The sequence below is a fragment of the Plecotus auritus genome (assembly GCF_963455305.1).
Source record: "Plecotus auritus genome assembly, chromosome: 8".
Lineage (NCBI taxonomy): Eukaryota > Metazoa > Chordata > Mammalia > Chiroptera > Vespertilionidae > Plecotus > Plecotus auritus.
In genome coordinates, this window is record NC_137782.1 from 10337691 (window position 1) to 10353547 (window position 15857).

The following is a 15857-nucleotide window of genomic DNA, read 5'->3' on the forward strand; positions in this document are numbered from 1 at the left end:
TCTGAATACCCCCTCCAGAAAAGCCCCAAGCAGCCACGAAAAACACACACAGAAATCTGAGAGTTACAATCCAATGATCTTTATTAACCACTATAACTTATTTACTAGAAAAAATATCTTAGAAAATATCAAATAGCTTTCCCCAATATTGTTTTCACATTTATCAAAATTACAAATGCATACAATTTATCGACACTTGTTACAAAAAACACTATTCCCACAGACCTCTAACCCTCCATTTCTTGCTCTAGAGACACAACTACTTGCAATTCTTTTAGCTGATTGTTTCAATATTCATTTCTCTCACTCTTAAACAGCTTGCTTATAGTTCTGACTTGTGAGTTTTAAATATCTCTGACTCCTTCCTGTGGGAAATAAGTAGTTAGCTTTCTGTCACATTCCCAGCCTTTTCTCTTCTTCCCATCATTTTGACTGAATGAACATTTAGTGTTTATCATGACTTCATAAATGCTATTCACAGCCGAGCTATCCATTAACACTGTATCATGACTACTTTTCCTCTTCTGCATAACTTTGTTTTCCCTAAAGTTACTATCCTATTTCTTTCTTGACTTTAGTGTTTTTTTTTGGAATTTGAAATAATTTCATGCCAAAACATTCATTCACTTGTCTAAATTTTCTTCTAATTTTCAGCTACCTCATGTAGTCTCTAATTTCATCCTTTAGAATAAATCTGATCTGGCTGCAATCCACTTGATATGGAGTTGTCATCCCGGAAAATCCCTCTATCATCGGGATTCCCTTTGCTTCTAAGTTGAGTTTATTTCCTAAATCCCACTTCTTCCTAGTTTTTTGTTACTACCTCTTTTGGATAGGATATATTCTCCTGTAGTTTTCTGAAAAACAGTGCATGGGAGGTATATTTTTAGGAATGAATTCTTACATTCCTCAATCATCTCTTTCTTTTTCTTCGTTTTTCTTTTCCTACTTTCCACTTTGATAGTTTGTAGTTTAGAATTCTAGTTTAGAAATAAGCTTCCCACATTATTGGTGATGATCCAGTGCCAATGTGATTCCAGATACTTTTTCAGTGATTATCTTTTTACTTCCTCTCTGGAAGTGTGTAGGATATTTTTGTGTGTGTAGCTAATGTTCTGTAATTTCATGATATGCCCTCAGGTGCATCATTTTCACTGAGGTGTTTGACACACAGTGGGCAGACCCTTCGTATCTGGAAACTTGAGTCTTTCCGTTTGGGGAAATGTTCATAAAGCTTTGGATAATGCCCTTCCACCCGTGTTCCTGTGCTCTCTTCCTGAAATTTCTATTTTCTGCTATGGTATCGCCTGGACTATTCCTCTAATCCTCTCCTCTATTTCTATCTCTGTTCTTTGCTCTATTTCTAGGTGACTTCCTCAACTTTTTCATCTAATCCTTCTGCTACTAAAATTTTCATTTTCAAGACCTTATTTTTGTTTTATAATTTTAAAAAATAAGTCTTGTTTCAGAGATGCAATTTGTCTCCATGATGATATTGATAGTTTTTAATTTTCCTTCTTCCCACATAGGACTAGTAATCTTTTAAAAAAATATATATTTTATTGATTTCATAGAGAGAGGAAGGGAGAGGGGGAGAGAGATAGAAACATCAATGATGAGAATCACTGACTGGCTGCTTCCTGCATGTCCTGACTGGGGATGGAGCCCACAACCCGGGCATGTGCCCTGACTGGGAACTGAACCATGACCTCCGGGATCATAGGTCGATGCTCAACCACTGAGCCACGCCAGCCAGGCAGTAATCTTTGACTGTTTCTCATATGCAAGGGTTCGGAACTAAAAACGATTGGTAGCTATGAACACAAGGATGGCGCCTGCCTACTCTGACTGTCACTATGATCTGGCTTTTAATCTCCCACTTTCTGGCACCTCTGTCCTCAACTATGTCTGTTGTCTCAAAGTCTAGAAATTTTGCTTTAAACTATTCAAAGACTGCCCCAATAGAGTGGGGAGGACAGGAAGATCAGATGGTTAATAGCTTCCTTATTTTAATCCAGCCTCCGGAAAATATAGAAAATTTTAAAGAAGAGTAACTGGTCCATCTACATTTAATGCAGTTATTTAAATGTTTGGGGCAAAAATGACTTCTTATATGGGTGGGACAAAAGTAGGTTTACAGTTGCTTATATGGAAAATAATAAAATAATTAATAAAACAAGAATAAACTATATTTCACATACTCACAACTGTAATTGTTGAATTAGTTATCTGTATTACAACTGTAAACCTACTTTTGCCCACCCCTGTATGAATAAATACATTTTCAGAGGAAATAGAGCAAGTTGGATCTGTTGAATTTCTTGAGTTTCCCTGTGCATTCATACCAAAATCCTGTAAATTCCATTGTTCATTTTAATCTTAAATTCTACAGAATTTCTGAAGTATTTATGTGTCATTAATTATTACTCTAAAACGTAAATAATGGTGACATTTACCTGGAAAAATATACGCATTGTTGCCTTGGCCTGGCGTGAACACTCGCCCATCACTTAGTTTCACAGGCTCGAAAGGACTGCCACTGGCAAACAAACACCTTCCCTGTGAAGAAATGAAATGGCCTTGATTTTGTTACTTTATGTGGCTTAGGAAATCGAGACAAACTCAAACGAGATTAAATCCTATAGTAAAGCAGACCAACATATTATTTGCAAACAGAAATAATTTACTATATAACATAATCCTGTCACTTAATTTTTATTGGAATAAAGTGTGTTTTATGCATACATTCTAAAGTTGAAAATGTCCATTAATAATTTTTCAAAAACCTTACACCTTCCATTTCCTTTAAAAAATTTTAAAGATGTAGATGGCCAATAAATACCATCCCAAAATATTAAAGATTGGTGTAAACATCTGTGAGTGAAGGGGAAAACACCAAAAATTAAACTGCTACCATTTATTGTACATCTGCTGTCTCGGTACAGGGGCTCTCTCTGTATTAACTCAGTGAACTTAGCCTGCATGAAAACCTTAGAGGTTATCATTATCTTGATTTCACTGATAAAATAAAATGAGGAAACCAGGGCTTAGATATTTCCAAGTACTCTTTAAAACAAGCATGTCAAACTTGCGGCAAAATGGCCACATGTGGCCCACAACAACTATTTTTGTGGCCCAGCCAATATAACAGTATGTAAGAAACATTTTAATAAAAATTTTGTAACTTAATTTTTACAATATCCTGTTATACATAATTATTAATAACTAACTACAACGTTCGCTAATGACTGATTACTATAATTGTGTTGCATTCATTTCCCTATGTGCCTTATGCACAGGCGCACCATTCTCTCCACTAATACGAGCAGCAAATATTTTAGCAGCTGATTGCCACGTCATTAGTCTTGGACTGACTTGTTTGGTGTGCGCAACAGAAAATATATCACTTTTAGAACAAGAAAAATAGGTTTATTTGCGTTATGCTTATTAATTTGTATAATTATTCAGTGTCTGGTAAGTTAATGTTCAAAAAAATATTAATTTTTATTAAAATGTTCTATTATTTTATTTTAACGAGTACTCATTTATTTCAGCCCTTTGTATTCAGCATGTCTCTATTGAAATAAGCCAACGTTTCTATGAAAATTAAAGCTTTTGTTTTTTTTTGCAGTCCACATAAACTTAAACCTTGTTTATTTGGCCTGTGTTAGCCTTTGAGTTTGACATGCTTGCTGTAAAATGTCACACATCACAACTGTAGCAGTTAAACTGGAATCCAGATATTTAAAACTCCGAAGCCCATGGTCTCTTTCTGTTACACCATAATGCCCCCTAGTGAGGCAGTTTAGAAAAGAGGCATCGATACAACCACACTATCAATCCCAGAAAAAAATGGCATGTTGCCTTGTTAAAAAAAAAAAAAGTCTCCAAATTTTTCATAATCATACATTTTAGTACTATACTATATAATAAAAGGCTAATATGCAAACTCTCCCCTCGATTGGGAGTTCGACCGGGATTTCAACAGGGGGGCAGGCTGGCTGGCCAACCGCCCATGGCCCCTCCCCCTGGCTGGCCCACCCCTGATTGCTCCATCTCCCTATCGGGGGCAGGGCCGTCTGGCGAACCTCCCATGTCCCCTCCCCCCACAGGCCCAGCCCGATTGGCCTGATCTGAGTGGGCCAGGCGGACCCCACCTGTGCACAAATTTGTGCACCGGGCCTCTAGTGTTCTATAATAGCATATAGCAAATGTTACTGGTACAATCTGTATTTCTAAGAGAAGTAAATGCCTGTGAAACTGAAGAGTATCTAAACATTAATTTATAAAATGAAGTCCTTTATATATAAAATCCCCCCCAATAAATACCACCCCCCCCACCTTTCCCTGGCAAAAAAAATAAGACAAAGAACAAAAAATGATAATAGCTAACACAACAATAGCTGCCCAGTGTGAATGAATCAAAATTATACTTATTATTTTTGTCAGATCAGCAAAAAATATATTTTTGATATGCTGCAGACTTTTAGTAATTAGTTTATATGTGCCATGATACTAAAAAAACTCTATTTTGTGCACTGGGCCTCTAGTGTGTATAATAATAAATATTATGGGGGCACCATTAATTTTAATAGCTTCATAAAGTAGATTATACAATATAGTACTTTATGAGGAATTTGTTATATTCACATGATACCAATAAATTTGGAGATTTAGAAAGATCTTGGGAACGTTCTCTAGAATGGTGAGATTCTACAGCAGTTCATCTTCTCCAAACCATCTGTTCTTCCCCTGTCATATTCTACCTATTGCTTAAATGTGGCCAGATCTTAATGGTAACAGTACTGTCATTCTGAGGCCCAAGCTGGCCTATTCTCTGTTCTACAAGAAACTGCTGCTTTCTCACTAAACATCAAGGGTGTTAGAGTAACACAAAGACATCTCTCCACTGAAAACAAAGGAACTAAAAATTTAAGAGGTGACTGCAAATACATAAATGTCATTATTTTATGTAACACTAAGAAATTATATAAAATTAAACTATGATGCAATGCTTTTAAACCAGGAGGTTATAGTTCAATTTCCGGTCAGGGCAACATGGCCGGGTTGCAGGCTCGTGGGTACGTGCAGGAGGCAGCCGATCAATGATTCTCTCTCATCAATGATGTTTTTATCTCTCTCTCCCTCTCCTTTCCTCTCTGAAATAAATAAAAATATATTTTTAAAAATGTAAAATAGCACAAAAGGCATGAAGGTATTAAAAAATAGAATTATAAGGTAATTACTTTCCAGAATTGTTACAAGCAATAATACCAAAATTTGATGATCCATGGACTTATGTTGTAATCTCCAGAGTAACCATGGAAATTATGCAAGAATGTGTAACCAACAGGGTAATAGAGGGAAAATAAGACATAACTAATTCATTAAATTATTATTGATTAATACCTCTGTAAGTGTATATGCTTCTTCAGCTGTACACTCAGCCATTGTTGTAGGATTACTTAATGCAAAGATTATAGGCCTTTCGTTGATATCAGCCATGGTTTTGATTACACCAGGAGTGAAAAGCCGGCCAGCTCCTGCAACTCCTGAAATAAATAAGGGGAAAAACAGCCAACTTCATTACAGGTAAAATAAAGCAATTCTTTTTAAAAAATATTATTTTTATTGATTTCAGAGAGAGGAAGAAAGAGGGAGAGATAGAAACATCAATGATGAGAGAGATTCAATGATTGGCTGCATCCTGCATGCCCCACACTGGGGATTGAGCCCATAACCCGGACATATGGCCTGACTGGGAATCGAACAGTGACCTCCTGTTCATAGGTCCATGCTCAACTGCTAAGCCACACTGGCTGGGCCAAAAGCAATTCTTATAAACAGCATTTCTACAACAGGTTTAACATAACAAAAGCATAGGTGAACTCTTGTTACAAAGATGCATTTTGCATTGCTGAAATAATGTTATACGAATACAATTTCAAATCTGAAAAGAAAAACAATAAAATGCTAAGTTTTTACTTAAAATATTTATTGTCCACCCCAGACATAGTAAATTGTGTGTGTGTGTGGGGGGGGGGGGGGAGTATAAGATTATCTCCATCACTATGTCTAATTAAAAATTGCTACAACATGGATGAACCTTGAGGATAATATGCTAAGTGAAATAAACCAGTCACAAAAAGACATAATGTATGATTTCACTTATATAAGTTCTAATCAATGAAGAAGCTAAAAAAGACATACTTTTCCTGTCCATAGATACTTACTGTTTGTGACTATTTTGCTATTTAGCATTCAATAGGGCTCGTACATGAAACAGATACAATTAAAAGAAAATGATAGATTCAAAATCTTACAGCTACATAGGAAAGAAAATAGCTCCCCTTTTAAAGACTGTTACATTTTCTGCTGTGAACTTAATGCCATGTTGCCATATCTCATGTCAGCTATGCAATGCCTGACTCAAAAGGTACCAAACGCTTTCAGCTTTGTTGCCAATGAAAATCTTAGACTCTGCATAGGATTTTCTTGGTACAGTGTGTCAAATGACCTTGGTCTTTTTAAGTTTTGAGCCCAACAGTCATACCAACTCTAAAAATAAAGTGTGATAAATCCTACAGCTTCTACACTTAAAAATACAAGCAATATACATTAACTGAACTTTCATTACACACTGTAATCAAAAAGCTATTATGAAAAAATATCATATATGCAGAAAGCTAGGTAAAATCTACCATTTATTTTTTAGTAATCCTGCATGTAAGTTATGATTGAAAAGATACAGTTAAGTAAGAGAATAATCTGCAACAACTTTACTTACCAATTATAGCTGAAGGTTTAAGTATCTTTACTGCATCTTCAAAAGTATCAGGTATGTTCTCTGGGGCTGAGTGCGCAAATGATTCCTGATTACTGTCAATTCTAGCTTTCCGCTCCTGAATTATTACATAAAAATACAGTATTTTTGGTAAATGCTTATTGAGGATTAAGTGAAAAGGCATCATTATGAGTCACATATTGCTTCTACAATAGGAATGTATTTTCATTTACTTTTCTCTTCAACCCCTATCTTCTAATTCTATCTTCATAGTGTCCATAAACCCCAATATAAAACATAAATCAAATCTCCTTATAACCAGAAACTGTAATCCCTCTCAACAACTCATTTACTCTGTGAAGTCCTCCTAAATTCAATATGGTACAAGTCCTACAATCCCTTTTCTGGGCTAGATGCAGTTTGGAATGCAGAATTTTTCATATTTTAGAAATGTATTATGTCAATCAATATAAAAAATATTACAAATGCCTCCCAAGGGGTACTCCACAACTGAACAAAATTTATGAAGTCACACCACGCCCTGACCGGTGTGGTTTCGCAGGTTCGATTCCCAGTCAAGGGCACATACATGGGTCGCAGGTTCGATTCCCATACCTGGTCAGGGCAGTGTGGGAGAACACCAATCCATGTCTCTTACATCAATGTTTTGCTCTCTGTCTCTCTCTCTCCGGCTCCCTTCCTTCTACTCCCTCTAAAAGTCAATGGAAAAAATATCCTCACTCCTTGGGTGAGGATTAAAAAAGAAAAGTCACGCCAAGCACAAAAGGTGAAGACTACAAATGCCTCTCTGGTTTTGTTCAGGTCAGTCAGATGTTACTAACTGGATGCAGAGCTTTTAGAATTTCAGAATCGTACCTGGACTCCCAAGACTTCAGAAACAAGAGGAACAGAGACTTCTGGTTCAAGATGGCTGACTGAAGAAACATGCTTTACTTCCCAAGTCCCCAGTGAAAACCCTTAGTAGTGTCAAATTCTTAGCAGTGTCACAAAGCCAGGAGAGGCACCAGGGACAAATGAAAACAATGAAACGTTTCTCAATGATTTAAAGCAGGCAAACAATGGGTGAAAATCTAACCAGGCTGAGAAATCCGTATCTTGACTTTGGCAAAAGAGAAGACATCCCCTGCAAATGTTTCCATCAGAGCTCCAGAATAACCCAGATAAAAACCAGCAGGGCTGGGAAAATCTGCACAGCACTGCCAGCTGGCTGGGAAGTGAACGAAAGGGCTGAGATACAGCCTCACCAGGTGGAGGCTCTCAGAATAATGGCTTCGTATGTTGTGTCTGTCTCCAGGAGAAACACAGCTCTCCACTACAGTGGTACAACAGGACAGTCTCAAAAAGGAGGGCAGCATTAGGGACACCAGGAGAAACTGGAAGCCTAAAATCATTAGGGCAAGCTACGTTAACAGACTAAAAGGAAAATATACTCTGAACCTGCAGATGAAGAGGGAGGGGCTTCTCACTGTGCTAGCCAATACTATATGCATACTAGAGCTGACTTATCCTAATATATAAAGAGCCAGGGTCCGTAAAGTCCAAAACGACCGAACAGATGACCAAATGCCAGGCTGTGCGCGCAGCAGGCTTGGGTGGGTGGGGACTGGCGAGCGGGCTGAACTGCTGACCTCTTGGTCCCTCCTGGGTCGCGGGCGCTGTGGTGACTCAGCACTGACTGCCACCACCAAGGCGGGTGTGATGTGATTGGTTAGGGGGCCCTGCCATTGCCCCATGATCGCCCCACAGAGGGAGGCCCAGGCCACCGGCCAGCGGGCTCTGCGACTGCCCCAAAGAGGGAGGCCCAGGCTACCCGGCTGGCGGTGGTGGGCGGGGCCTCCCTCTGCGGGGCGATCAGTCACGGGGCTCCCGGACTGCGAGAGGGTGCAGGACGGGATGAAGGACCCCCCACCCCCGCGTGCACGAATTTCGTGCACCGGGCCTCTAGTCTATATATAAAGGCTAATATGCCAAGTGTCTGTCCGGGTAATGATGTCACGGAGCAACGCCCAGCTTCCTCTCCCTAGCAACTAGCCTCCTTGCAATTCTTCAGCCCAGGAACACGACTTGCTTTATAGCCAGGTGCAAACATTTCACACTTTAACCAAATGTCTGTGAAGCATTTTCCCATGCCTCATCTCTTTTGATCCTCACAGAAGTCCTGAAATAGGTAGGTAGGAGACTTGGTGGAATCCTATTTTCATTAGCCAGAAAATGGAGATTTAGAAAGTTTACAAACTTGACCTGACTGGAAAGAAGAAATGGTGGACCTTGAAAATGACTTCAAGTTTTTTTACTGCTCAGAATATAGTCAAACACTGCTGCAGTTAAAAATTTTACCCTCTGTTCTCCCTGCATGATGTACAATAATAATCTGCTTTGTGTTGATTATTTACTGCTGTGTTGCTGACAATTACCTGAAAGAGAAGTTGGGGTGCTTCACTAGGCTGGAAAAAGTTTAGCTACATCAGAAAGCAGGTCTCATTAAGCAAGTTTATTCTATATCTATAAAAGGCTAAGTTGATTCGTGCATGCGTGACACATATAAAGTTCTCGCTGGTGCCAATCGCACTACTGTGTTTCGACCTGTCATTGTCAAATGTGAATTTGGTTGACACTTCTATTATAGAGAAAGGACGAATAGCAATATTAAAATATTTCTTCTAATTAATTTCCTTTCAACATGGGCCACTAGTTACAAATACGATAATCACATTTGTGAAAACCAACATCATCTACTGTGTACCAGTAAAACTACATATCCTCCTAAGAGCTTTCCAAAAGTATGTCTTATAGTCCTCGCATCTTATATACAAGCTAACACAGCAGTTACAGTTTACTTGAGAGGGAACTTAGTTGAATGGTTAAGAGCACAGGCTTCATAGGCTACTTGGGTAGGAATCCCAATTCCATCACTTATAAGCTGATGTCCTTGAAAAAGTCACCTGACCTTTCTAACCCTCAGTTTCCTCATTTGTAAAATTCCACAGGTTTGGTTTTTTTGTTAATTCTCACTGGAGGATATTTTCCCACTGATTTCTAAAGAGACTAGAAGGGAGGGGGAGAGACAGAGAGAAACATCAATGTTGCCACCCACACGCACACTGAAAAAGGCCAGGGATTGAGCTTGCAACCGAGGTACATGCCCTTCACTGGAAACAAACCCGGGATCCTTCAGTCCGTGGGCCAACGCTCTATCCACTGAGCCAAACTGGCTAGGGCAGTGGTTCTTTTTGTTTGTTTTGTTTTTAAATATATAGTTTTATTCATTTCAGAGAGGAAGAGAAAGGGAGAGATAGAAACATCAATGATGAGAGAGAATCATCAATCGCCCACAGTCCCCACTGGGGATTGAGCCACAACCAGGCAGGTGCCCTGACCAGGAATCTAACCATGACCTCCTGGTTCATAGGTCGATGCTCAACCACTGAGCCACACAGGCTGGGCTCCATATGGTTTTTGAGGTTAAATAAAATAATAAATGTAAAGTTTTAGCACAATGTCTGGTATATTTTTAAACAACTATTATTATATTATGTATAATTAAACCACTCAAGATTTTTTACTCACACACTTTTTCATTTTATCTTTTGATAAAATGTACTTATAGAATATTGGTACTAGTTAAGAAGAAAAGATTATAGAATTGGAGCAAAGTACATTGAGATAAGCTTGCTCCAAAGATGTAAATGACAAGTAACTGCTTATCATTATACAAGGCAAAAGTACAACACTGTGTAGGGATAGGTCCAATTATGATACAGTTTACCTACATTTCAATGTGTTACAGATATAAGCTATAAGGCATTTCTTAAGCTAATAAAATGACAATCAACTCTAGGAAGGCAGGCATGTCAAAGGACACTAAATCAATCTCAGATAGAAGCTCTTTATTATCCATGAATTGGCCTTAAGAATATAAATGCCTTGCCCTGGCTGAGTAGCCAGGTGGTTAGAGCATCATCCTGACATACCAAGATTATGTGCAGGTTGGATCCCCAGTCAGGGTACATACAAGAAACAACCAATGAATGCATTAATAAGTGGAACAAGAAATTGATGCCTCCCCCCACCTAAAAACAATTAAAAATTACTTTTTTTTAAGTAGTAAAAAAAAAAAGTGCCTTTTTCTGGGGAGAGGGTCCATATATTTCTATTAGATTGCTAAGGGGATTAGGACCACCAAAGGGTTAACGAATTTTGTTCAAATATCAGATGTCCTGCTAACAATTTAATTAGAATAGTCTGAGTTCCAATTAAAAACCTAGTCTTAGAAGGGTCAAGTACAATATTACTTGCATGATTATTTGATCTCTTAAGAGTCTGGAAATCGAGGAAGGAGTAAGTCTGATGCCAGCACAGACACTATGATCTGAATACGAAGCAAGAGTCTTTATAAAAGACAAAAGTTTTAGACTAGAGGATTTCTGTTGAGAACATACTCTAAGATCCCCAATTAGTACAATTTGGATAGTCGAGTGAGATATAAATTTTAAAAAATTGATAATGTTTTAAAAATCAAACTAAAAATATCGTTATAACAACATTGTTTTGCTTCTCCAAGTTTTAAATACCTTACCTTAAATAATAAACCAAACTTGTCAAACATCCAAATTTTCTTTTGTGCCTCTTCTTCTGGGAGGCCACTTTCTACCATAGCCATAACTATAAGATTTGCAATTCCAAGAGCAGCCTGTCAAACAGAACAAAAATTCAAAAAGTAAACATGAGAATATGATGCAATGCTTGAATTATAATGTTTTGTTATGAGGAATATTTGGTTTATTCTTCCCTTACAAATCACACACAAGCTGATTCTTTGTGATATTCTCTAAGCATATTTTAAATTACCTACTTTACAACAGAAATTTTGAATTACAAAGGTCTCCTTATCTATCTCAAAATTATAAGCTCATTATGCCCCATTTTCCAAATCTAAAGATGAGTGTTGGTTTTAAATTCAAAATAGCTTATAGAAACTTACCTCTCCTGCTCCAAGAAATAAGATTCTGTGTTCTGAGAGTGATTTACCAACAACTTTTTGTGCTGCAAGAAGACCTGCGAGAGCTACTGAAGCTGTCCCTACAAGAAAAACAAAGATTTTTAAAAATAAAAAAGTGGTCATATAAAAAGCGTTTAAGAAATAGAAATTAAAATCCTGAAGTTCTCTTTTTGCTTTACCTTGAATATCATCATTGAAGGTACAGTATTTTTCTCGATATTTTCTCAAGAATCTGAATGCATTATGATTTCCAAAGTCTTCAAACTGAATAAGTGTGTTTCGTCCATACCTAAAAAACAGCAAAACCCAAATGATTGTGTCGAAAAGCCACTACTAAACAGCTTTCCTGTCTAATCTTCCTTTTAATAGCATTACAAAATATGTTGTTAGTTCATTTAAGGCCACGTGGCAATTTTCAGAGTCTGTGAAAGACTAGACTCAAAATGTAGAAATCTATTTCTCATTCGAAAAATTTACAGGGTGCTTAAAATGAATGTAGTGCCAGGGTGAGCCTATGGGATATCAATCTGCATAAACTATTTCCAAGTGCCCAGCACATAAATGCACCAAATAACTTCTTAAAAAAAGAGATTTTGTTTCTGAATCTCAAATGTGTAATATTAGCTATGTATACTCATTACATTAATAGTTAAATAGCAACACAGGAAGTATATACATAAAAGGTTAAAAAATAATCGAGAAGATTAAATGAAATAACAAATGTAAAGTTTTGGCACAATGTCTGCTATATTTAAACAACTATTATTTTATATTATGCATAATTGAAGCACTCAAGATTAGGAGGCTACTATAGCATGAGTTCATGAGCATTCAGAAAAAGACGTCAATCATCTTGGTGAGATGGGGTAATAAGGGAAGGTTTAAAAAGGAGGTGGGACATTATTTGGGCCCTGAAAGAACAAAAAGTCAAAAGGTAGGAAGAAAAGCAAGATATATTTTGGTGACTCTAAATTTTCAACAGTCTGGCTTTATATGAAAAGATAAGGGAGAAATTGGTTAAGGTGAGTTGGGCCAGATAAAGGAGGATCTTGCATGGCAATTAGGGAATGGGGACTTCATTCTGTATCTGGTGCAGAATCAGTGAAGGCTTTAGAGAAGGAGAGAATTCATGTACAACTCCCTTTAGGATGATGCACCTGCCATTAATGTGCAGCACAGATTGGTGTGGGGAGAAATGAGAAAGCCAGGAGAAGCAGCTAGGAGGTTGCTCTAGCATGAGGACCAAAAGATCGGAAGCAGAAGCCATAGGAAGTAAAAAGGACGATTACGAGACATTAGAATAAACAAACAGAACTTGATGATGAGTGTGGTGGAGCGAACGCGAGTGAACAACCACTGGAGTCCAGACCAAATTAAAATTTAGGGAGCCTTTATTAGCCGGCCAGCGACTGCTCTGCCTTTCTCCATGCAGGGAGTCCAGAGAGCAGCCCCGACCCTTTGTGCAGGACCGCTTTTAAGCACATTTACCACATCTTGTTTTTGCACAGCAAGCAATTTAAGACAAAACAGTTTTTAATGTCAGGGTCATATTATTGATGACCATGTTATTTACAGGGTCATCCTGTTCTTCAGAAAGCTGACAGTGTTCTATCTTGCAAGGCTATTTTGTGAGGTGCAGCTGGGATTCAAGGCTAAGTCGACTAGGAGGAAGCATGCTCAAAAATTTCTACTCTCTAACATTGAGGCCAATTGGGAAGTAAGGAGGAAGTCTGTTAAAATACCAAGGCAATCTGGATCACTAAGAAGATATCATTTGACTGTCTAAGAAAAGTAGGGGAGATGGCAATTTCTAAGATAATGAAAAGTTTAGTTTTTTTAGATTTGTCAACTTTGACTGAAAAATTTTTAATTTTTAAATATCTTCTATGTACCAGTAATTTAAAAGGCAGGGCAGAGCTAGGTCATAAATGTAAAGAGTTTGGACTTTGTCATAAAAGTAAAGAGTTTAGACTTTACCCAATGCCAACAGAAAACCAATTAGAGATTTCAAGCAAAAGAATGACATAATGAAGTACATGTTTTAAAAAAATTTAATCTGGTGGTAACGTGGTGAAGAGCTGGAAAGGAGAGAAACTGGAAAATGGTTAAGAAAAAGCCGGAAGAGAGATGAGAATCTGCAGAAAGACTGTAGCAATGGGAGAGGAGATCTATTTCTGAGGCATTTGAGTGGTACCACCAACTGGATTTGAGGATTGGAGAACAAGAAGAGTCAAAGATAACACCAAGTTTAAAGGTTTGGGAATAGGGTGAAGATTACTGCCATTAACAGAGGCTGAATACACAGAAGATAATAAGCGGTTTGGAATGGAAAGAAGTTGATTTGGACACGAATATGAAAGAGCAACAGAATGTCTAGATGGAGAATTCCAGGTGTTAGAAATACAGGCCTCAGAGGGAGGTGGGACTGCATAGATGGGTTTTCATGGAAGGAGGAGTCACAAGCATAAAGGTTATAGCTTACCATGTACTCATTCACATGTAATAAAAATGAGCAAGAACCAATGAAGATAACTAACGAAAGAAAAAGGTGGGTGAAAGACCAAGTTAGGAAAATCTTGGTAGTCAAGGGACGAGGGAATTTTGAGGATTGCAAAACCTGGTGAGATGCTGCAGACAGATGGAGAGAAGAGGACCAAATGGTCAGGGAATTTAAAAGATGAAGTGGCACAAGAGTTTCACCAGAATGGGGAAAGGAGCGTGATGCCAAGGGCTGAAAGAACTCAATAGTGAGGTTCTGATAGGAGCAGTGAGTGCAGACTTCCCTCAAGATGTCGGACAACTTGCCCTGGCCGATGTTGCTAAGTGGTTAGAGTATTGGCCTGCACAACGAAGGGTCACGGGTTCGATTCCCAGTCAAGGGGTCATACCTGGATTGTAGGTTCAATCCCAGGCCCCAGTTGGGGCCGTGTGTGTGTCTCTCTCACACCGATGTTTCTCTCTCTCCCATCTGTTTTCCCCGCCTTCCCTCTCTTCCACTCTCTAAAAATTAATGGGAAAATATTCTCAAGTGAGGATTAACAACAACAAAAAAAATATATTGGACAACTCAGGGAAAGCAAGGCAGAGTGGGTAGGTTATCACCATGTATCAGCACATCTGATCAGCAGGAAAGAACCAAAGTTCTCAAAATTTAATCTCCTACCTATCTTTATGAGGTGAACAAAACAAAACTGATTTCTTTTTTCTTTAATTAAAGATGCTTTTATATACTCAAACTTAAAAAATACCTGTCAGTAATGGCCTTCATAAACTCATCAATCAGATCATCATAACGTTGTGATCGATCTCGTTTCTGATATAAGCCCATGTAAAATGGATCTTTTAACAGTGCCTATAAAATAGACCAAATGTAAAAATAAAATTATTTTGTTACATAACCAGTTTAAGCATATTTTTAAAAACAATAATCGCAAAATAAATTATTAATATAGTTTTTTTAACCTTACTGTTCTGCCCTACTTCAAGACACTTTTAATAGGCTAATTTACTATTATTTGTATAGCTATTAAAAGCGGAGTTTGAGACAAAGACTAACATCTAGTCACAAAATTTCCCTTCTTATATTATCTTCAAAAGAGGAATGTAATAAAAAATATTTTTTAATATGGAAGGAGGGTCGGTGGGGGGAGTGCGGGGGAAATGGTTTTTTTTACTCACTGGATTATCAGTTCCTACATCAATGCACACAGGCAGGCACTTGTCAGGCCGTATCCCTGCACAAGCTGTATACAAGCAAAGTTTTCCTACTGGAATTCCCATTCCATAGACGCCCAGATCGCCAAGACCCAGAATTCTCTCGCCATCAGTCACCACAACAGCCTTAATTACAAAAAAAAATAATAATAATTAATTAAAAATGGTTTTTAAAAAAGGGGGACATTAAAGAAAAGCATTTAAAAAAGATTTTCTTGATATTTTTACACTCACTTTAAAAAATTAAATTGCTTCTTGACTTTCTTCCAAAGTAAACCAACCAAGCATACTTAAAATTCTAGTATTTCTAGAATGTAGATGTCAAAAAGAGCACTAACT

General features: G+C 37.7%; 1 protein-coding gene across 3 annotated transcripts in view; it reads right to left on the bottom strand.

Annotated features, from left to right (window-relative positions):
- The window catches only part of ME2 (malic enzyme 2), a 50750-nt gene that overhangs the window by 7032 nt on the left and 27861 nt on the right, over positions 1-15857 (bottom strand). For all 3 annotated transcript variants that reach the window (XM_080685396.1, XM_080685395.1, XM_080685394.1), the window contains exons 6-13: positions 15483-15644; positions 15053-15156; positions 11984-12093; positions 11787-11884; positions 11382-11495; positions 6788-6902; positions 5410-5552; positions 2457-2559 (exon numbers count right to left, since the gene is read on the bottom strand). In XM_080685396.1, the coding sequence (XP_080541522.1) occupies positions 2457-2559; positions 5410-5552; positions 6788-6902; positions 11382-11495; positions 11787-11884; positions 11984-12093; positions 15053-15156; positions 15483-15644 (949 nt within the window). The remainder of the gene's footprint in view (positions 1-2456; positions 2560-5409; positions 5553-6787; positions 6903-11381; positions 11496-11786; positions 11885-11983; positions 12094-15052; positions 15157-15482; positions 15645-15857) is intronic.